At 39.5% G+C, this 15,797-nt stretch overlaps 2 protein-coding genes across 3 annotated transcripts; both read right to left on the bottom strand.

Moving 5' to 3' along the window:
• Positions 1 to 76: 76 nt before the first annotated feature.
• Positions 77 to 2,071, bottom strand: LOC123002920 (uncharacterized). Its single transcript, XM_044393663.1, has one exon. It carries the CDS (start codon positions 2,069 to 2,071, stop codon positions 77 to 79), a length of 1,995 nt encoding a protein of 664 aa, XP_044249598.1.
• Positions 2,072 to 4,637: 2,566 nt separating this feature from the next.
• On the bottom strand, positions 4,638 to 15,581 carry slam (slow as molasses). 2 transcript variants are annotated; one of them, XM_070219382.1, is made up of 3 exons: positions 15,433 to 15,581; positions 6,609 to 8,589; positions 4,638 to 6,542 (listed from the first exon to the last, which is right to left on the bottom strand). In XM_070219382.1, the coding sequence occupies exons 2-3, from the start codon at positions 8,316 to 8,318 to the stop codon at positions 4,755 to 4,757; spliced, it is 3,498 nt and encodes a 1,165-aa protein (XP_070075483.1). In that variant the 5' UTR covers positions 8,319 to 8,589; positions 15,433 to 15,581; the 3' UTR covers positions 4,638 to 4,754. The 2 variants fall into 2 exon arrangements, with proteins under 2 accessions (XP_070075483.1, XP_016993308.2); XM_017137819.3 differs by lacking the exon at positions 15,433 to 15,581 and adding an exon at positions 10,409 to 10,620.
• Between the last annotated feature and the right edge of the window lie 216 nt (positions 15,582 to 15,797).

The raw sequence follows: 15,797 nt of genomic DNA, 5'->3' as shown, positions 1-15,797 counted from the left end.
CGACTGTGAGTGGCGAGAAAGTGCTTCTCCACTTGATCATCCTCCGGTTCCAATTTTGCGCTGCTTTGAACGTTTTCTAGTTCCCAAACTTCTGAAGCGTGGCGCCTATGTCCACTGTTGTAGTCAGTGCAATAGCGTTGCTTGGACTCGATGAAGTTATTACCCATCCGAACACCCAAGAAATGGCGATGAGATTACCCTTGTTATCGTACATCTTTCGTCCAGTAAACACTGACCATACGTGTTCGCTGCCCAATAGAATATCAACAGGTGAGTTTGTGTTGAATTTAGTATCCGCCAACTGCAGATCCTTGAAAACCTTGAGCGCCGATGCATCGATGTTTTGCCTTTCCAGCGAAGAAGTGATCCTGCCTAACACGTGGGCGTAGACAACCAACTGATCCCCGGAGATACGAGACTTGATGTGCAAGGTGCTGCATCCCCTGGTCGTGTCTGCTTTCACCGAAGAGATTCCCGTAACCAAGATGCGTGATGCCGACCGTGTCAATCCGAGAGCTTGGATGCAACGCTCGGATACGTAGGAAAGCTCTGAGCCCGTGTCCAATAAGAGACGGCATGTTACGTGGTCACCTTTTGCGTTTTGAACATAAACCATGGCAGTTGGTAATATGCTTCGCTTAACTTCCGATTCCTGTGCAGATTTTGCAGTGCCCTGTGCACATACAACTGATTGAGTGCCCTCTCCTTGGGCGAAATGACTGAGAGTCACAGATGTGTTGTTGGACGCGCTTGTGTTTCGCTCGTCCTCCCTTGGTATCTGGGCAAGATTCCCAATAGCCTGTGGATTCGCTTGGACATGAAGAAGGGAGTGATGATTTCCCTTGCATTGCCTACATTTGTATGTCGACTTGCACTTGCTGACCCCATGACCAGGTCGCAAGCAGTTGTAGCACAGTGATTTCTCCTTCACGAAGGATCGCCTCTGCATCCCGGACATATCCAAGAACTGCTGACAGCTGTACAGAGTAGGTTCTGTAGAATTACATTTGGTGCAGCCACTGCTTTCAACCGCAACCATCGATTGTGTGACCCTTTTTGGTTTTTCTGCATGTGTTGTTGTTTTGCCACCAGTAGCAAGCTCCCTTTTACTCAGCTCCAGTTCCTCGCAACGAGAATCCAGAAACTTGAAGAATTCCTCGAGAGTTGGGGAATCCGTGTCCATGCTGCGCTCAATCCACCTGCGCCGCGTGTCAGCGTCAAGTTTCTCCAGGGCCAGATAGATGATCCAGCAATAGCGTCCCATCTGGTTGGCCGCATCCAATCCGCGAATAATTTCGTTTGCTCCGTCTGACGCCTTCCGTAGAATTGATGCATCTACCTTTGTAGTTGTTGGTAGGCTCATAAACTGTTCCAAAAATGAGTTTACAATGTGCCGTGGACGATTGTACCTCTCCTTAAGACGTTCCCAAGCAGTGTTGTAAGCAGTCTCCGTAATGGCCAAGTGCCGTACCAAGTTGGCAGTCTCATCAACAAGAAGTGTTTTCAAGTGGTGGAACTTCTGTGTGTTGGACAAATGCAGCTTGTTATGAATTGTGTTTTCATAGATGTCTTGAAAGGAGGGCCACTCTGTGTAGTTGGCAGAGAACCGCTTGATTTGAATTTTTCGCAATTCGCTCTGATTAGAATTCGCCGCGAATACCGAACCTAAATTCGGCGTGCTCGAGCTAGCCTGATTTGCAGCCAGTCGCTCAAATAGTTGTTGGTTTTGTTGCAGCAAATTGACAATTGCGTCGTTGTTGGAATGCAGACCGTTGCTGCCATTCGTAATGCCTGTAGATGTACTCGGTTGTAGAGCATCACTTCTGTCCTTGAGAATTGCGATCGCCCTTAGGTACTTTTCTTCGTAAATCGCATTATCGATCTCCGGATCGACGTAACCTTCCACTTCCTCGTGGACAGCAATGGCATCGCCGAACTCGTTGAACTCCTTCCAAACATCGTGGAGAAGTTGTATGCGCGTGGTGATCTCTGTCTGTGTTGCAGATTCCGCTTGCTCTGCCCATGAGAGACAACGTGTGATGTTAGCCTTGAGCCTGGAACGGCTCTTCATAAATGCTTTTAATTGTTCCATAGCAAAAAATTATCCTGAGAATCAAACCACTTCACTAACTGTCCAAGAATCCGTGAACGAAGGACCAACAATATGGTCAGAAATAAGGCGAGTTGAGTTGCGTGTGCGTGGACTGTATTAATTTTTATTCTTGCCAGTTGCGAAGCCTATTCGATACTGAATTCAATTTCGCAAATCGACGCAGAATTAGCGGCGTTGCCAGAAACTAAAGAGATTTTTTTGTATGTATACATGTTTTCTTGTACATAAGTTAAAGTATATATAATAGAATAGAGATGGCATTATGCGCCTATATATTAGAGATGATTAAAGCTGCAAGCGTTCACGAACAGTACTTATCAAGTTTTATGCATTTATCTCTAAAAATAGCAAAGTTTATCTGATCATTCCTATGGCAGCTATATGATATAGTTGTCAGACCCAAAAGATATTCATGCAGAATATGCGATTGCTAAAGTTTTATTTTGATATCTTTAAAATTGAGCTGGTTATTAATATTGGCCAAAAAAAGTGGTCAAATTCCCCATAGTGAGATAACTTTAAAACTGAGAGACTAGTTTGCGTAGAAACGGACAGACAAACGGACGGACAGACGGACGGACAGGCGGACATGACTAGATCGACTCGATACAATATACCCCTTTACTCTACGTGTAACGGTATAACTACAACAAAACTACAGCATTTAATGTTATCTGATAATATTATAGTTTTCTACACAAAATCAACGATAACAATTTAAATTCTTGAATAAAATAAATTTGTCACCATACAATATAAAATGCTCGTCACAATACCCTACAAGGTACGCTTGGAGCAAAAACGGTGTCACCCTCAAAGGGCGCAAAATAAAAAAACGCCAAGTACCAAAAACTGTTTATAAAGATCTCATTTATACGTGTATATCTTTATTTGATTTTATTTTCAACACATCTTCATAGGTTTGCTGATTTGCGCACCACCTTTTTAGAAAAAAAAAACCTCACGAAAAAATTACAGGACTTTTTATTAATATTAACGATGAGAAAGCATGAATTCCATGAGGAAAAAGTCGAGGCCTTGCTAAAACAAATTCGATAATTTAAAAACTAAAAGTGGCTTCAACTTTTTACAAAAACCGATTGTAACTAACAAAATGGCGCAAGTATTAAAATAAAAAAAAATATTTTTTTTTGTGGGGGCAATGGTTAAACATTATTTTTATACCCGTTACTCGTAGAGTAAAAGGGTATACTAGATTCGTGCAAAAGTATGTAACAGCTAGAAGGAAGCGTTTCCGACCCCATAAAGTATATATATTCTTGATCAGGGTCACTAGCCGAGTCGATCTAGCCATGTCCGTCTGTCCGTCTGTCCGTCTGTCCGTCTGTCCGTCTGTCTGTCTGTATGAACGCTGAGATCTCAGAAACTACAAAAGCTAGAAGGTTGAGATTTCCCACACATATTCTTTGGCTTCCTACGCAGCGCAAGTTTATTTTAGCCGAGCGCCACGCCCCCTCTAACGCCCACAATCGCCCACTAACGATTTTAAAATGGGTCCTGCGCCCACATCTTTAAAGATTTCCGAGAAGTATAAATGCAATTTTGTTGTGTATATTTATACCTATCGAAATGTAGAAGACATTTTTCAAATCGGACCATTCATTAAAAAGTTATACGCTTTATAAATTGTCAACATATATCTATCTCCCTCGCACTCCCTTTAGCTGAGTTACGATTATTAGTCGGGACACCAACCCGACACAGCGTTACCACTCCCTTTAGCTGAGTGACGGGTATTAGATAGTCGGGACACGAACCCGACTATAGCGTTCTCTCTTGTTAAATCTTAATTTGATTTTATTTTTAAGAAATTAAAAACTTTTTTTTAGAAATTTTATTTTGAAAGAAGAGGTTTTAGAGGAATTAATGCAAAAGACATGAAGTCAATCGGATTCATATGACCGGAGATACAGATTTTAAAAACTTAAAAAAATTCTAACTAAAAAAAAATTTTTTTTCGATATTACGTATAATAAAAGTTTCAGGCAAATCAAAAATGTGACCCAATAAAAGGTATTCGGTTTGTAAAAGAACCGCCCATATATAAAATTTTCTTGATTGCGCATACATTTTTATGAATGTTCCGATTTGAAAAATGTCTTTTACATTAGAACCAAAATGCATTTATACTTCTCTGAAATCTTTAAAGGTGTTTGCGCCAACTTGCACTGCATAGGAAGCCCAAGAATATGAGTGGAAAATCTCAACCTTCTAGCTTTTGTAGTTTCCGAAATCTCAGCGTTCATACGGACAGACAAACGGACAGACGGACATGGCTTTATCGACTCGGCTAGTGATCCTGATCAAGAATATATATACTTTATAGGGTCGGAAACGCTACTCTACGAGTAACGGGTATAAATACTGAAATCAACATCGATAAGCACGGTCTTTTTCAGTGTGAGGATTACAGCGATGGCTCCATCCGTCAATTGGGTGTCAATTGTGAGTCTTCAATGTATCTACCAACTCACTTTAAAGAGGGAATTAAAAAATCGTACACTTTTCTTTTAAGAATGTATTCTTCAAAATATTTTTAACATTATATGTTAATGTCTAGAAACTAATTGGTAATGAAAGCTTACAATAGAGTCAAATTTTTATATAAAAGCAGCATCGCTCAGACCTCCACGGCCCTACGGTCCAACAGTGTGTCCAGTATCTTGTCCATGTGCTCGCTGCAATTGGCCAGGCACACATCCGCATACTCACTGAGAAAATACATGAAACTCTCGAGTTGCTCCATCGAGCAGCCGCGGAAGCCATCATCTCGTCCAATGTTATCTATTACCCGGATAACGGATCGCAGCTTGTGGATATACTGTGGTGTATTGCGGCAGTGCTCCAATGAGGCGTCCGCCAGATTTGACGGCTTAGAGTAGCATCGGATGCGCTGTTCCACGCTGCGAAGTTTGTTTTGCTGTTCCTTTAACGTCTGCATCATCTGCGGCATAGACATGACGGGAGCTGCGGCACATGAAGGAGTCTTCGCGAAGAGTTCGTCCAAGGGAACTGGTTCGTAGTCCAGGGAGAACATGTCGGGTGAAAAGGACAGCCTTCCGCTATTGTTGCCGAAACTGTCGGTTTCAAACTCCGTCTGATCCAAGTCACTAGTCTTGATCGCCTGGTTGGCTATGTTGCTATTGTTGGGCCAGGAGTACTTGCTGCGCCCCTCTAAGCCATTGCTGGCGCCCGTCTGCAGACCCACCAGCATGCTGTAGCTGCTCTCGATCGAATACTTCTGGGTTGTGGGCCAGAACTCGGGACCGCTACTAAATTCGATGTGGTCCACGCCAAAACGTAACTCCGACTGCTCCCCGTTAAGAAAATCAAATAGCCGCTCAATCTTCTCGCCGGAAATATGCTTGCCGCTGAAGGGCACAGCAAGGTCTCCGCTGGCGAACCAATAGTGGGAGCAGCCCTTAACACTAGGCGGTCGCTCTGGTAGCGACTGTCGACTGGATTCCGAGCTTGCACCTCCGCGAGTGAACTTGTGACCGTCGATTCCGAAGGCCAGATCACGAGTCTCCCAACTTTTCTGAGTGAATATCTCGTACAGCAGACGAAGGCGCTCTGGGCTGTTCCTGAAGATTTCCAAAGAGACAGTAAAGTCCCCTGATGTGACCCAAAACATTGACTGTGGGTTGCTGGCTGGAATCTCATCCTGGGAGTTGTCAATCTCAACCGTCGGGGCGTTGGCAAAGAACTCACGCTCACTGCCAGCTGTGGAAGGCGAGGTGCATGTGGCATCAAGGTCGAGAGGGTGGTCTTCCCGAATCACCTGCATGGCCAGAGAACTGCGTCGAGGCCGCTCCTGGGCGAGTATGGGGCTAAACAGTTGCTGTTGCGCAGGGCTGCAAGGGTGACGAATTTTTACGGGTGTAGAAAACCCGGAGGGCTTCGACTCTGCGGTACCTTCCGATGATCGGCGCAGGGGACTACTATCCATGGGATCATTAGAGCACGTCTCAAAGCCTTGATCTACGAAACTGTCCCGCATTGTTTGGCCGAGGGACTGCCTTGGTGTCTGAGAAGGTGACTGATCGCTGTCTGCATTTGGAGAGGGAGAAGACATAACGGTCAGAGTGTACGCTGCATTGATTTTTCGCGGCGAGTTTACGTGTCGCATTAAGGACTTGTCCAATTCAATAAAACTTTGCTCGGGCAGTGGGAAGCCACAAATCGCTCCCGTTTTTTTCTTGGCTGGTGCTGAAATCGGCGGCTTATAATCCGAATCGGAGTCCGTTGAGGTGATTGCGGTGGCCTCGACTATGGAATTTTCTTTCTTCCACGTCAGAGTTCGGCGCATCTTCTTTTTACGCGGTGGGCGCTGAGGCTTTGCAAAATCAAAACCACCTGATTGCACTTCTTCCTTGGGCGTCTCGGGCTGAGATTCGTCGCTGGTAATCTGTGAAAGAAAATTAGGTATAATGACAATGTATTCTTTCATCCGCCTATTAGAGACAGCACTTACCTTGGGCAGAGTAGACAACCCGGATTCGCTTTCTTCACCTTCGGATTGCTTGCAGCTAGAGGCACTGGAAGGAGTCTGACTCAGACTCAGACGGGGAGCAGGCACTGGAGGAGCCTGGCGCTTGATGCGCCTCGGAGTGACTGGGATGACCTGATCCTGAACCATGTTCACCTCGTCTTGCTCGATGTAAGCTGCCTCCTTTGCCTCATTCTCCAGCTCTAGTTTGGCTATAGCCTCCTCCAAGAGGCGCTCGACAGCGGACTTTTGGCTTACATCTTTCAACGTGACGGTACTCGGCTCTAGAATCGGCTGCTCCTCCTCGCTGGCTATCTCGATGGTCTGCTGGCCGTTAGATACACTAGTTATGTCGAACTGCACGCCATTTTCTGTGCTTAGCCAGCTGTAGAACAGGGTTTCAAGCGGTTCGTTTTGAAAAAACATTTGGTTGTCGTATCCGTTGCGCTCCTGTTGAGTGCGACGAATCTTCTTGGGCGGCGCATATGCCTCAGTTGGCAGGACTCTGCGTATCGCGGAAAGGTTTCGTTTTTGGGATCGCTCGCGGCTGTTGTCCCCGATCTGGCGGTCAAGGCAACTACGGGTCAATGTCTGCGAATCCCTGCGCTCCGTACTGGGTCCAGGCTTCAGAATCACGGTCAGTGTGCTCACATGGAGCTGAGTTCCACATGTCTCAATTTTTCTCTCAGTTGTCTTAGAAGGAGAAGCACCACCTGGTCGAGGTGGTGATCCCGGCAGCAGGATACACTTTGCTTCCAACTCCTGAGCCAAATACTTGACGCTGGCTTGTTGCTCCGCCACCACCTCGCCGCGGGCCACCTGCTTATTTACTTGTGCCTTGATTTCCGCAGCGTGTGCAGTGAACTTGGGATGCTTGGTTGCCATGTCTCCAATAAACTTGTTAAACAAAAGTGCTTTGTCCTTGACGCTCAGTTCGCGGAATACTTCCTCGGCCACCAAGCAAGGGCCTTGGACTTGGGAGTCCGACACTAAGTGGTGCTGCGGCTTGGCCTCTGGCGAGAGCTCATTTTGCAGCTGAACGTAATGCGGCTCCACGCCTCGCATTACCTGGCTAATTTTTGAGTTGAACAGTTGGGCCATTTCCTTCACTTTCATAGGCAGCGAAGCCGCCGACTTTCTTTGTTTATGGTGCCCAAACTGTGGGGTATCAATCTCCGACTGTTCGTACTTCTGCTTGAGTTCACTGATTTTCAGGTGCCCACTACTCACGTTTGGTTTAGGCGGGGTGACCGTGTCCGGCTGGAGGGCCAACTTAGCAATGACGCTGGCCACCTTGCCTTTGGGGGCGGCCGCCTTAGCGGCCCCCAGTATTTTGGTGGGCGTCACAGGTACATCTTCGTCGAAGTACTTCATCAGATTCTCGATACTGGACAAGTCCAGATCAGTAACCTGAACTCGACGCGGTGTGGAGTACGAATTTTGGTGCTCCAGGGCAGTGAGAAAGCGATCGTCATCTAGCGAGGAAATCTCAAACAGCTCCTCTCGGGTCATTGTAGCTCGGAGCAATCCGCAGGCATTTCTGGCATCTCCGATCCTGCTGCAGCGACGTCGCTCGTCAATCTCCGCGTTTAGCTGCAGGAGCTCGCTGAGATCCTCACTTTTCATGGCTGCGGTGTTTACTACCATCTCGTTGTGCTTGGACACGTTGTTTGGCGTAGAATTGCTCAGAACCATTTTATAATACCTCTTTGGCTGGTTGTTGACGTTATACGTTTCAGTTTGTAACTGTGGCTTTGAGGCGCACTGGTGATGGTTTATATAGCAGGATCAGGTAAAATATAGACCATGAGCAAATTTTTATGACAGGCTTATATTTTTCCTAATCCACCTAACACCAATCAGGTAGGCTTAGCGGACACAGCTGTCAATTTTATGGTTTTCCCTTATTTTAACCGTTGTTAAATTGTTTTTGCGAACCTTTCAGTAATTAACATATCCAGGGGACCTGTGAAAAGAAAACCAGGTAGGTCCCTTTAAGAACTTACAACAAAATTGCGGGATAATGACTCGGAAAATCTGAAGTTACACTGCAAAAGGTTTTAGGCAAATAACAGCTGGCGGAGAGACTTTAAAATTTTAATTTTTATTGCAGTAGTAGGCCGAGCTCATTTCCAATATCACACCACAGCAATCGTACTTTGCTCGAATATGGAAGTGCTAAAATGAAAGCTGCAGCCACAATATTGAATACTGACATTTCATAAAATGTAGGACTATGGGGACTAACTCGTCTTATCTTACAGTTTGCCAACTAAATAACTTTCGCACTGACAGTAAAGTGCGAAATGTGGTAACCAATAAAACTTTCGTTTTGTAACAGCGAAAAAATTATTGCTGTTTTCGTATTATTTTGACATTACTTTACGATCTTTGTAGAAGACAATAAATTAAAAATAAAGGAACCAATAATTTAGTTTTTATTCATTTTCCATTAATTTCCCGATCTTTCCTATTCTAAATTCAGAGAATTTAATAAATCATATTCCAAAGAGTAGAAGGTAATACAAAAAACAGATGCATAATTTTGTTCCCCTCATTTTTCGATCGTTCCTATCGCAACTATTAAATAATATTGCCTGATTTTTCTTAAATTAATTTCGAAATTCAGAAGTATTAAAGAAATTAAACTCTCCGATCGTTCATATCCAAAAGCTTACTTTATATTGCAGGTAATCGAAAAATAATGAAAATAAATATTAATAAAATTATTAAACCAGCCGGATCAAAATGTTTGGAAAAATAATGAAAATATATTATAATAAAATTATTGCTTCGTTGTTTCTGACATATTACACAGGCCGACAGTGTTTTTGGTGCAGACCTATGAGCATTAAATTGTGTTAATATAGACGGATTTAAGCATATCTGCATACTTAGTTCTCGCGTTTAACGGGTGGTATTTGTGCAATCGCGGTTTGAAAAAAATAGCAACATTAATTGTTTGGATTTAAGATATCCTCGAGGGTCTGTGCTTAGTTGTAATAAAACCTATGCCAAAAAATTGCTTAGATGCCCTTCTACATAATTGCATTTAAGGTTCCATCATAATTTGAATCAGTCAAAGCCTATGAGCCATTGAAGCAATTTGTTCACCTCTATTCACAACCAACTTGATGCGGTGAACAGTCTTAAAAAAATACAAGGAAAAATATGTGCCGTAAAATATTTGACAGGCATCTAGAGGCGACTTTTCCCGAACCCCGTTAAACGCGAAAACGAAGTATGCAGATATGCTTATATACGTCTATATTAACATATTTTAATGCCCATAGGCCTGCACCTTTTAATAAAGTCAATTTTGTTGACCTGTGTTATCTTTTACTTTCTGGGATATTATTTTTAAAATATTTTTAAATTTAATTTTGAAAAAAATCTGACGACTTTATAATACAACTGTCACCCAAACGATCGGAAAATTAAGAGGAACAAATGAACAAATGAGAAACTAAGTGGAAAAGAAATCTCAATTTAACATTTCGTTAAACTTCTGATATCAATTTTGAATTTCATTATAGCCGGACATTTCATTATTATAAATACAACATTTTTAATTTAATAGGAATAATCTGCAAGGATATATAAAGTTCGTCTGGCCAAAGCTAGCTTTCATTCTGTATTCTTCTAGTTTGATATGTAGAATTTAACAATTTTCTGAGAGCTGATTAAAACTCTTCGCCATCCGACTTTGTTAAAAAAAAAACCAACAAACAAAAGCAATACAGGACAGTAAAATGGTATTGTCCCAACACATAATAAAAACTTACTTGCATGTGTATTTATTTCTAGAAATTCTATAGGGATTGTGATCTGCTTTCTGTAGAGTTCGGGAGTACAGTAACGGTAACTCAGAACATAAAACACATAAATTAAATGTTTTCAATAATCAACTCAAGACCCAAAACGTAACACTTAGAAAATAAAATGTAAATACATGTTCGTATGTACATATGTGGAATAGAGCAGCTGATAATAAAAACAATTACAACGAAACGCCGATCAGCTGTTGACATCAACACTAAGGCTTAGTTAGGGTATTCAATTGCATTGCAATTGCTTGAAGTTCCAACAACAATATTCATATAAAATAGTTTTCTAGGCTTACAACACCCCAGCCAGTGTATACAAATATGTTGTACTTGTGTATAAATAACACAGCTCAAGAAAATTGACTTTATTAAAAGGTGCACGCCCATGGGCATTTTAAAAGTCAATAAAACTCACACTAAATGTACTTCAAAATTTTAGAAACTATTTATTTATGTTAATTTAATCAATTTAGTTGGTTATCGTTTCCCGTCCATTTTTAATTAACTTAGATTAAATAGCAATTAAAATCAAAAGGCTCTTTGAACGATCACATTTCCCTCTGTCGGGCTGAGGCCTTTTTGAAAACGGGTGTCTCAACTTACACGCTCAAAGAGTCCCAACTTACACAAAATGTATAACTTTATTTCTGACTGTCAAAATAGTCTGATATGTTTAATATTTGTTAAGCATTTAATTTCCCATGTTTTAAGCATTTTACCAAATATATTTAAGCCTGTTATTTATTTTTTATGCAATTTTAAAAAAAGTGGCTAAAAACTTTTTTGGTAAAAACACTGTGCAACATTTTTAGGGTTATAAAATGTAACTGCAATTCTGATTTCATGGGCGGAAAGAACTCATCGAAATAAGCTAAAACCCATTTGGGTTTCTCTGGCTTAGCTCGCGTTTACCTATTATAGCGAGTTAAAGTTTTACATACAAAATTTATTTGTAACGGCCATATCTTGTGAACCGATTAAAATTTCACTATCAAGTCTTCAGTGATTATGTAGCTATGAACCCAAGGAACTAAATGGACAAATGACTCTTGCGAAGACGTACACAAGCACAAGGTGCTAAGTGCGCAAGAGTCATTTGTCAATTTAGTTCCTTGGGTTCATAGCTACATAGTCTCTGAAGACTTGATAGTGAAATTTTAATCGGTTCACAAGATATGGCCGTTACAAATAAATTTTGTATGTAAAACTTTAACTCGCTATAAAAGGTAAACGCGAGCTAAGCCAGAGAAACCCGAATGGGTTTTAGCTTATTTCGATGAGTTCTTTCCGCCCATGAAATCAGAATTGCGGTTACATTTTTCATGTTGCACTGTGAAATGGTACACGAGTGTCACAGCTTAAATCTGGCTTAAGCCCGGCTTCTATTGTTTTACCCAAAAGCAAAGCATGCTTTTTCCTAATGCTCTACTCCCAAGAACAACCGAAAAAAAACATGCCCTTCGTTCTTTCTCGAAGTTAGCTTCCTTTCTTGTTTTCCTTTTATTTTTGGGTTATTTTCTCAAATATTTTCTTTAATCCCAAATTTAAGAAAATCGATATTTTAGTTAAATATACCCGTTACTCGTAAAGTTAAAGTGTGTATTGTATTTCTGAAAAAGTATGTAGCAGCTAGAAGGAAGCATTTCCGGCCCTATATAGTATATATATTCTTGATCAGGGTCACTAGTCGTGTCGATCTAGCCATGTCCGTCTGTCTGTTCGTCTGTCTGTCCGTCCGTATGAACCCTGAGATCTTGGAAACTACAAAAGCTAGAAAGTTGGGATTACCCACACATATTCTTTGGCTTCCTACGCAGCGCAAGTTTGTTTCAGCCGTGCGCCACTCCCCTTTTTTTAAAGGTATCTGGCGCCCACGCCTTTTTAGATTTTAAAAAAGTAAAAGTGCAGTTTTATTGTGTTTATCAACACCTATCAAATTATAGAAGACTAGAATGGGACTATTCGTTAAAAAGTTATGCGCGATCCAAGTTTTATATTTTTATCTCCCTCGCACTCCCTTAATCTGAGTAACTGATAGTCGGGGCACCTCTCTCTTTTTTTTTTTTTTGAATACAAGAAACTTATTTCTAAAGTCAAGGAAATATTACTTAACCCAAGAAAATGTTTTCTTAAATCAAGAAAGCTTTACTTAAATATAGGAAAGGAAGCGTTTCCGACTCTGCTGCTCATTAGCCACCTATCGAAATATAGAAGAAATTTTTAAATTCGGAAATACTGACATACCAACAAAAATTTCTTTAAAAAAATGTTGATTTATTTTTTGTGATATAGGGGTCAAACTCTACCTGGAACTACCATCATCCTTTTTGATGTATTTTCAAAAAACCATTTTGTAAGCTAGTGAATTATTCAAATATAAATATGTATATATATATTTCAACATTTTTTTAATAAATGATTAATTGCTTAAGGCATGTATCGTTGGTTTAAATATCGATACTTATTAACATAATTATTTTTAACATTCACAAAAGCTAATCGTTGGACAATTGATTATGCCTTTTCGATGTGTACCACGATTGTTGTGAACTATGAGCAATGCTTTTATTCTAAAGCGTCTGTGAAAACCACGGACCGTAAATAATCATTATTTGAGATTTTTATTTTAAAAAGATTACTGTGAAATTTTGTTTTAAACGTCAAAAATAACGTTCTTTTTACTCTTGTCCACAAAGTATATGCATTTCAAGAAATCTGGAAAGCAAATTAACTGTTATTTGGTCATGTCTATAAAGTGCATGAAAACCAGTTAAATTGTTGTAAATCTCAAATAATGATTATTTACGGTCGTTGGTAAAAACCCTCTGTAAACCCATAAAAAATGGGACATTTATTTGAATTTAGGGGAAATGTGAGTCGTACTTTAAAAAGGTGTTTAGGTGTTCTATTGGGAAAAGCTTTATTGATTTGTCAAAATGTGTCAACTTTTAGACTTTTTCCCAAACTTGTTTGACACTTGAAAAAATAGTTGCTTGTGTTGTTATTTTCAAGCTAAGGGCTGGTATTCAACGTAACAAAAAGGCGTCCATAACAAAAAATTTCATATTAGAATAACGTCATAATTTTGTTTCATACGATAGGGCATTGCTGTTTATCGCAGAACCGTTTAAAGCCCAGGCGGCAGTAAGTAGTTTTTCGTATTATTTTGACATTACCTTACGATCTTTATAGAAGACAATATAATAAAGATAAACGAACCGATAATTTAGTTTTTATTCATTTTCCATTAATTTCCCGATCTTTTCCATTCTAAATTCAAAGAATTTAATAAATCATATTCCAAAGAGTAGAAGGTAATACAAACAAGAAAGGAAGCTAGCTTCGGCCAGCCGAAGCTTATATACCCTTGCAGATCATTCCTATTAATTAACAAATCGCAAAAATGTTCAATTTTCTTATATTTCTCATTAATTTTCCGATCGTTCCTATGGCAGCTATATGATATAGTCGTCCGATTTTGATCAAATTAAAATAGAAATTCGGAAACATTTAAAAAGAGTCATATCCTAGAGTAGAAGATAATACAATAAAAACCAAAGAAGCTAGAATTTATTTCCTATTACTTTTCCATTAATTTTCCGATCGTTCCTATGGCAGCTATATGATATAGTAGTCCGATTTTGATAAAATTTAAATTGATATTCGGAAATATTTAAAAAGAGTCATGTCCTAAAGTAGAAGAGAATACAATAAAAACCAAAAAAGCTAAAATTTATTTCTTATTACTTTCCCATTAATTTTTTTATGATATAGTCGTCCGATGTTTTAAATATTTTTTTTGAAATTCGGAAATATTTAAAAAAAATAATATTTCCAAGAGTAGAAGGTTTTATTTCAAAAAACACCGAAGCTAGAATTTTTTTAACGTTTCCTTCCTATGGGAGCTATAAGATATAGCTGTCCGATCCGGTTGGTTCCGACTTATATACTACCAGCAATAGAAAGAAGACTTTTGGGAAAGTTTCAAGCCGATAGCCTTAAAACTGAGAGACTAGTTTGCGTAGAAACAGACAGACGGACAGACGGACGGACAGACGGACAGACGGACAGACGGACATGGCTAGATCGACTCGTCTTGTGATGCTGATCAAGAATATATATACTTTATAGGGTCGGAAACGTCTCCTTCACTGCGTTGCAAACTTCTGACTGAAATCATAATACCCTCTGCAAGGGTATAAAAACAGATGCTTAATTTTGTTCCCCTCATTTTTCGATCGTTCCTATCGCAGCTATTAAATAATATTGCCTGATTTTTCTTAAATTAATTTCGAAATTCAGAAGTATTAAAGAATTTAAACTCTCCGATCGTTCATATCCAAAAGCCTACTTTATATTGCAGGTAATCGAAAAATAATGAAAATAAATATTAATAAAATTATTAAACCAGCCGGATCAAAATGTTTGGAAAAATAATGAAAATATATTATAACAAAATTATTGCTTCGTTGTTTCTGACATATTATCTTTTACTTTTAGGGATATTATTTTTTAAATATTTTTAAATTTAATTTTGAAAAAAATCTGACGACTTTATAATACAACTGTCACCCAAACGATCGGAAAATTAAGAGAAAAATTAGACAAACAAAATTTACATGAAAGTATTTTTTTATGAGGAAAAACCGTAAAAAAATGAGAAACTAAGTGGAAAAAATATCTCAATTTAACATTTCGTTAAACTTCTGATATCAATTTTTAATTTCATTATAGCCGAACATTTCATTATTATAAATACAACATTTTTAATTTAATAGGAATAATCTGCAAGGATATATAAAGTTCGTCTGGCCAAAGCTAGCTTTCATTCTGTATTCTTCTAGTTTGATATGTAGAATTTAACAATTTTCTGAGAGCTGATTAAAACTCTTCGCCATCCGACTTTGTTAAAAAAAAACCAACAAACAAAAGCAATACAGGACAGTAAAATGGTATTGTCCCAACACATAATAAAAACTTACTTGCATATGTATTTATTTCTAGAAATTCTATAGGGATTGTGATCTGCTTTCTGTAGGGTTCGGAAGTACAGTAACGGTAACTCAGAACATAAAACACATAAATTAAATGTTTTCAATAATCAACTCAAGACCCAAAACGTAACATTTAGAAAATAAAATGTAAATACATGTTCGTATGTACATAAGTGGAATAGAGCAGCTGAGAATAAAAACAATTACAACGAAACGCCGATCAGCTGTTGACATCAACACTAAGGCTTAGTTAGGGTATTCAATTGCATTGCAATTGCTTGAAGTTCCAACAACAATATTCATATAAAATAGTTTTCTAGGCTTACAACACCCCAGCCAGTGTGGACAAGAAA

This window comes from Drosophila takahashii, chromosome 2L, assembly GCF_030179915.1.
Source record: "Drosophila takahashii strain IR98-3 E-12201 chromosome 2L, DtakHiC1v2, whole genome shotgun sequence".
Taxonomy (NCBI): Eukaryota; Metazoa; Arthropoda; class Insecta; order Diptera; family Drosophilidae; genus Drosophila; species Drosophila takahashii.
This window is presented reverse-complemented; position numbering and strand designations above follow the sequence as displayed.

Bases quoted from the DNA above. Each gene is read 5' to 3' on its own strand.
- slam (XM_070219382.1), bottom strand. From the start codon at position 8,318: ATGGTTCTGAGCAATTCTACGCCAAACAACGTGTCCAAGCACAACGAG. The intron at 6,543-6,608 runs GTAAGTGCTGTC...TTTCTTTCACAG, and splicing joins GGTTGTCTACTCTGCCCAAG to ATTACCAGCGACGAATCTCA.
- LOC123002920 (XM_044393663.1), bottom strand. From the start codon at position 2,071: ATGAAGAGCCGTTCCAGGCTCAAGGCTAACATCACACGTTGTCTCTCA.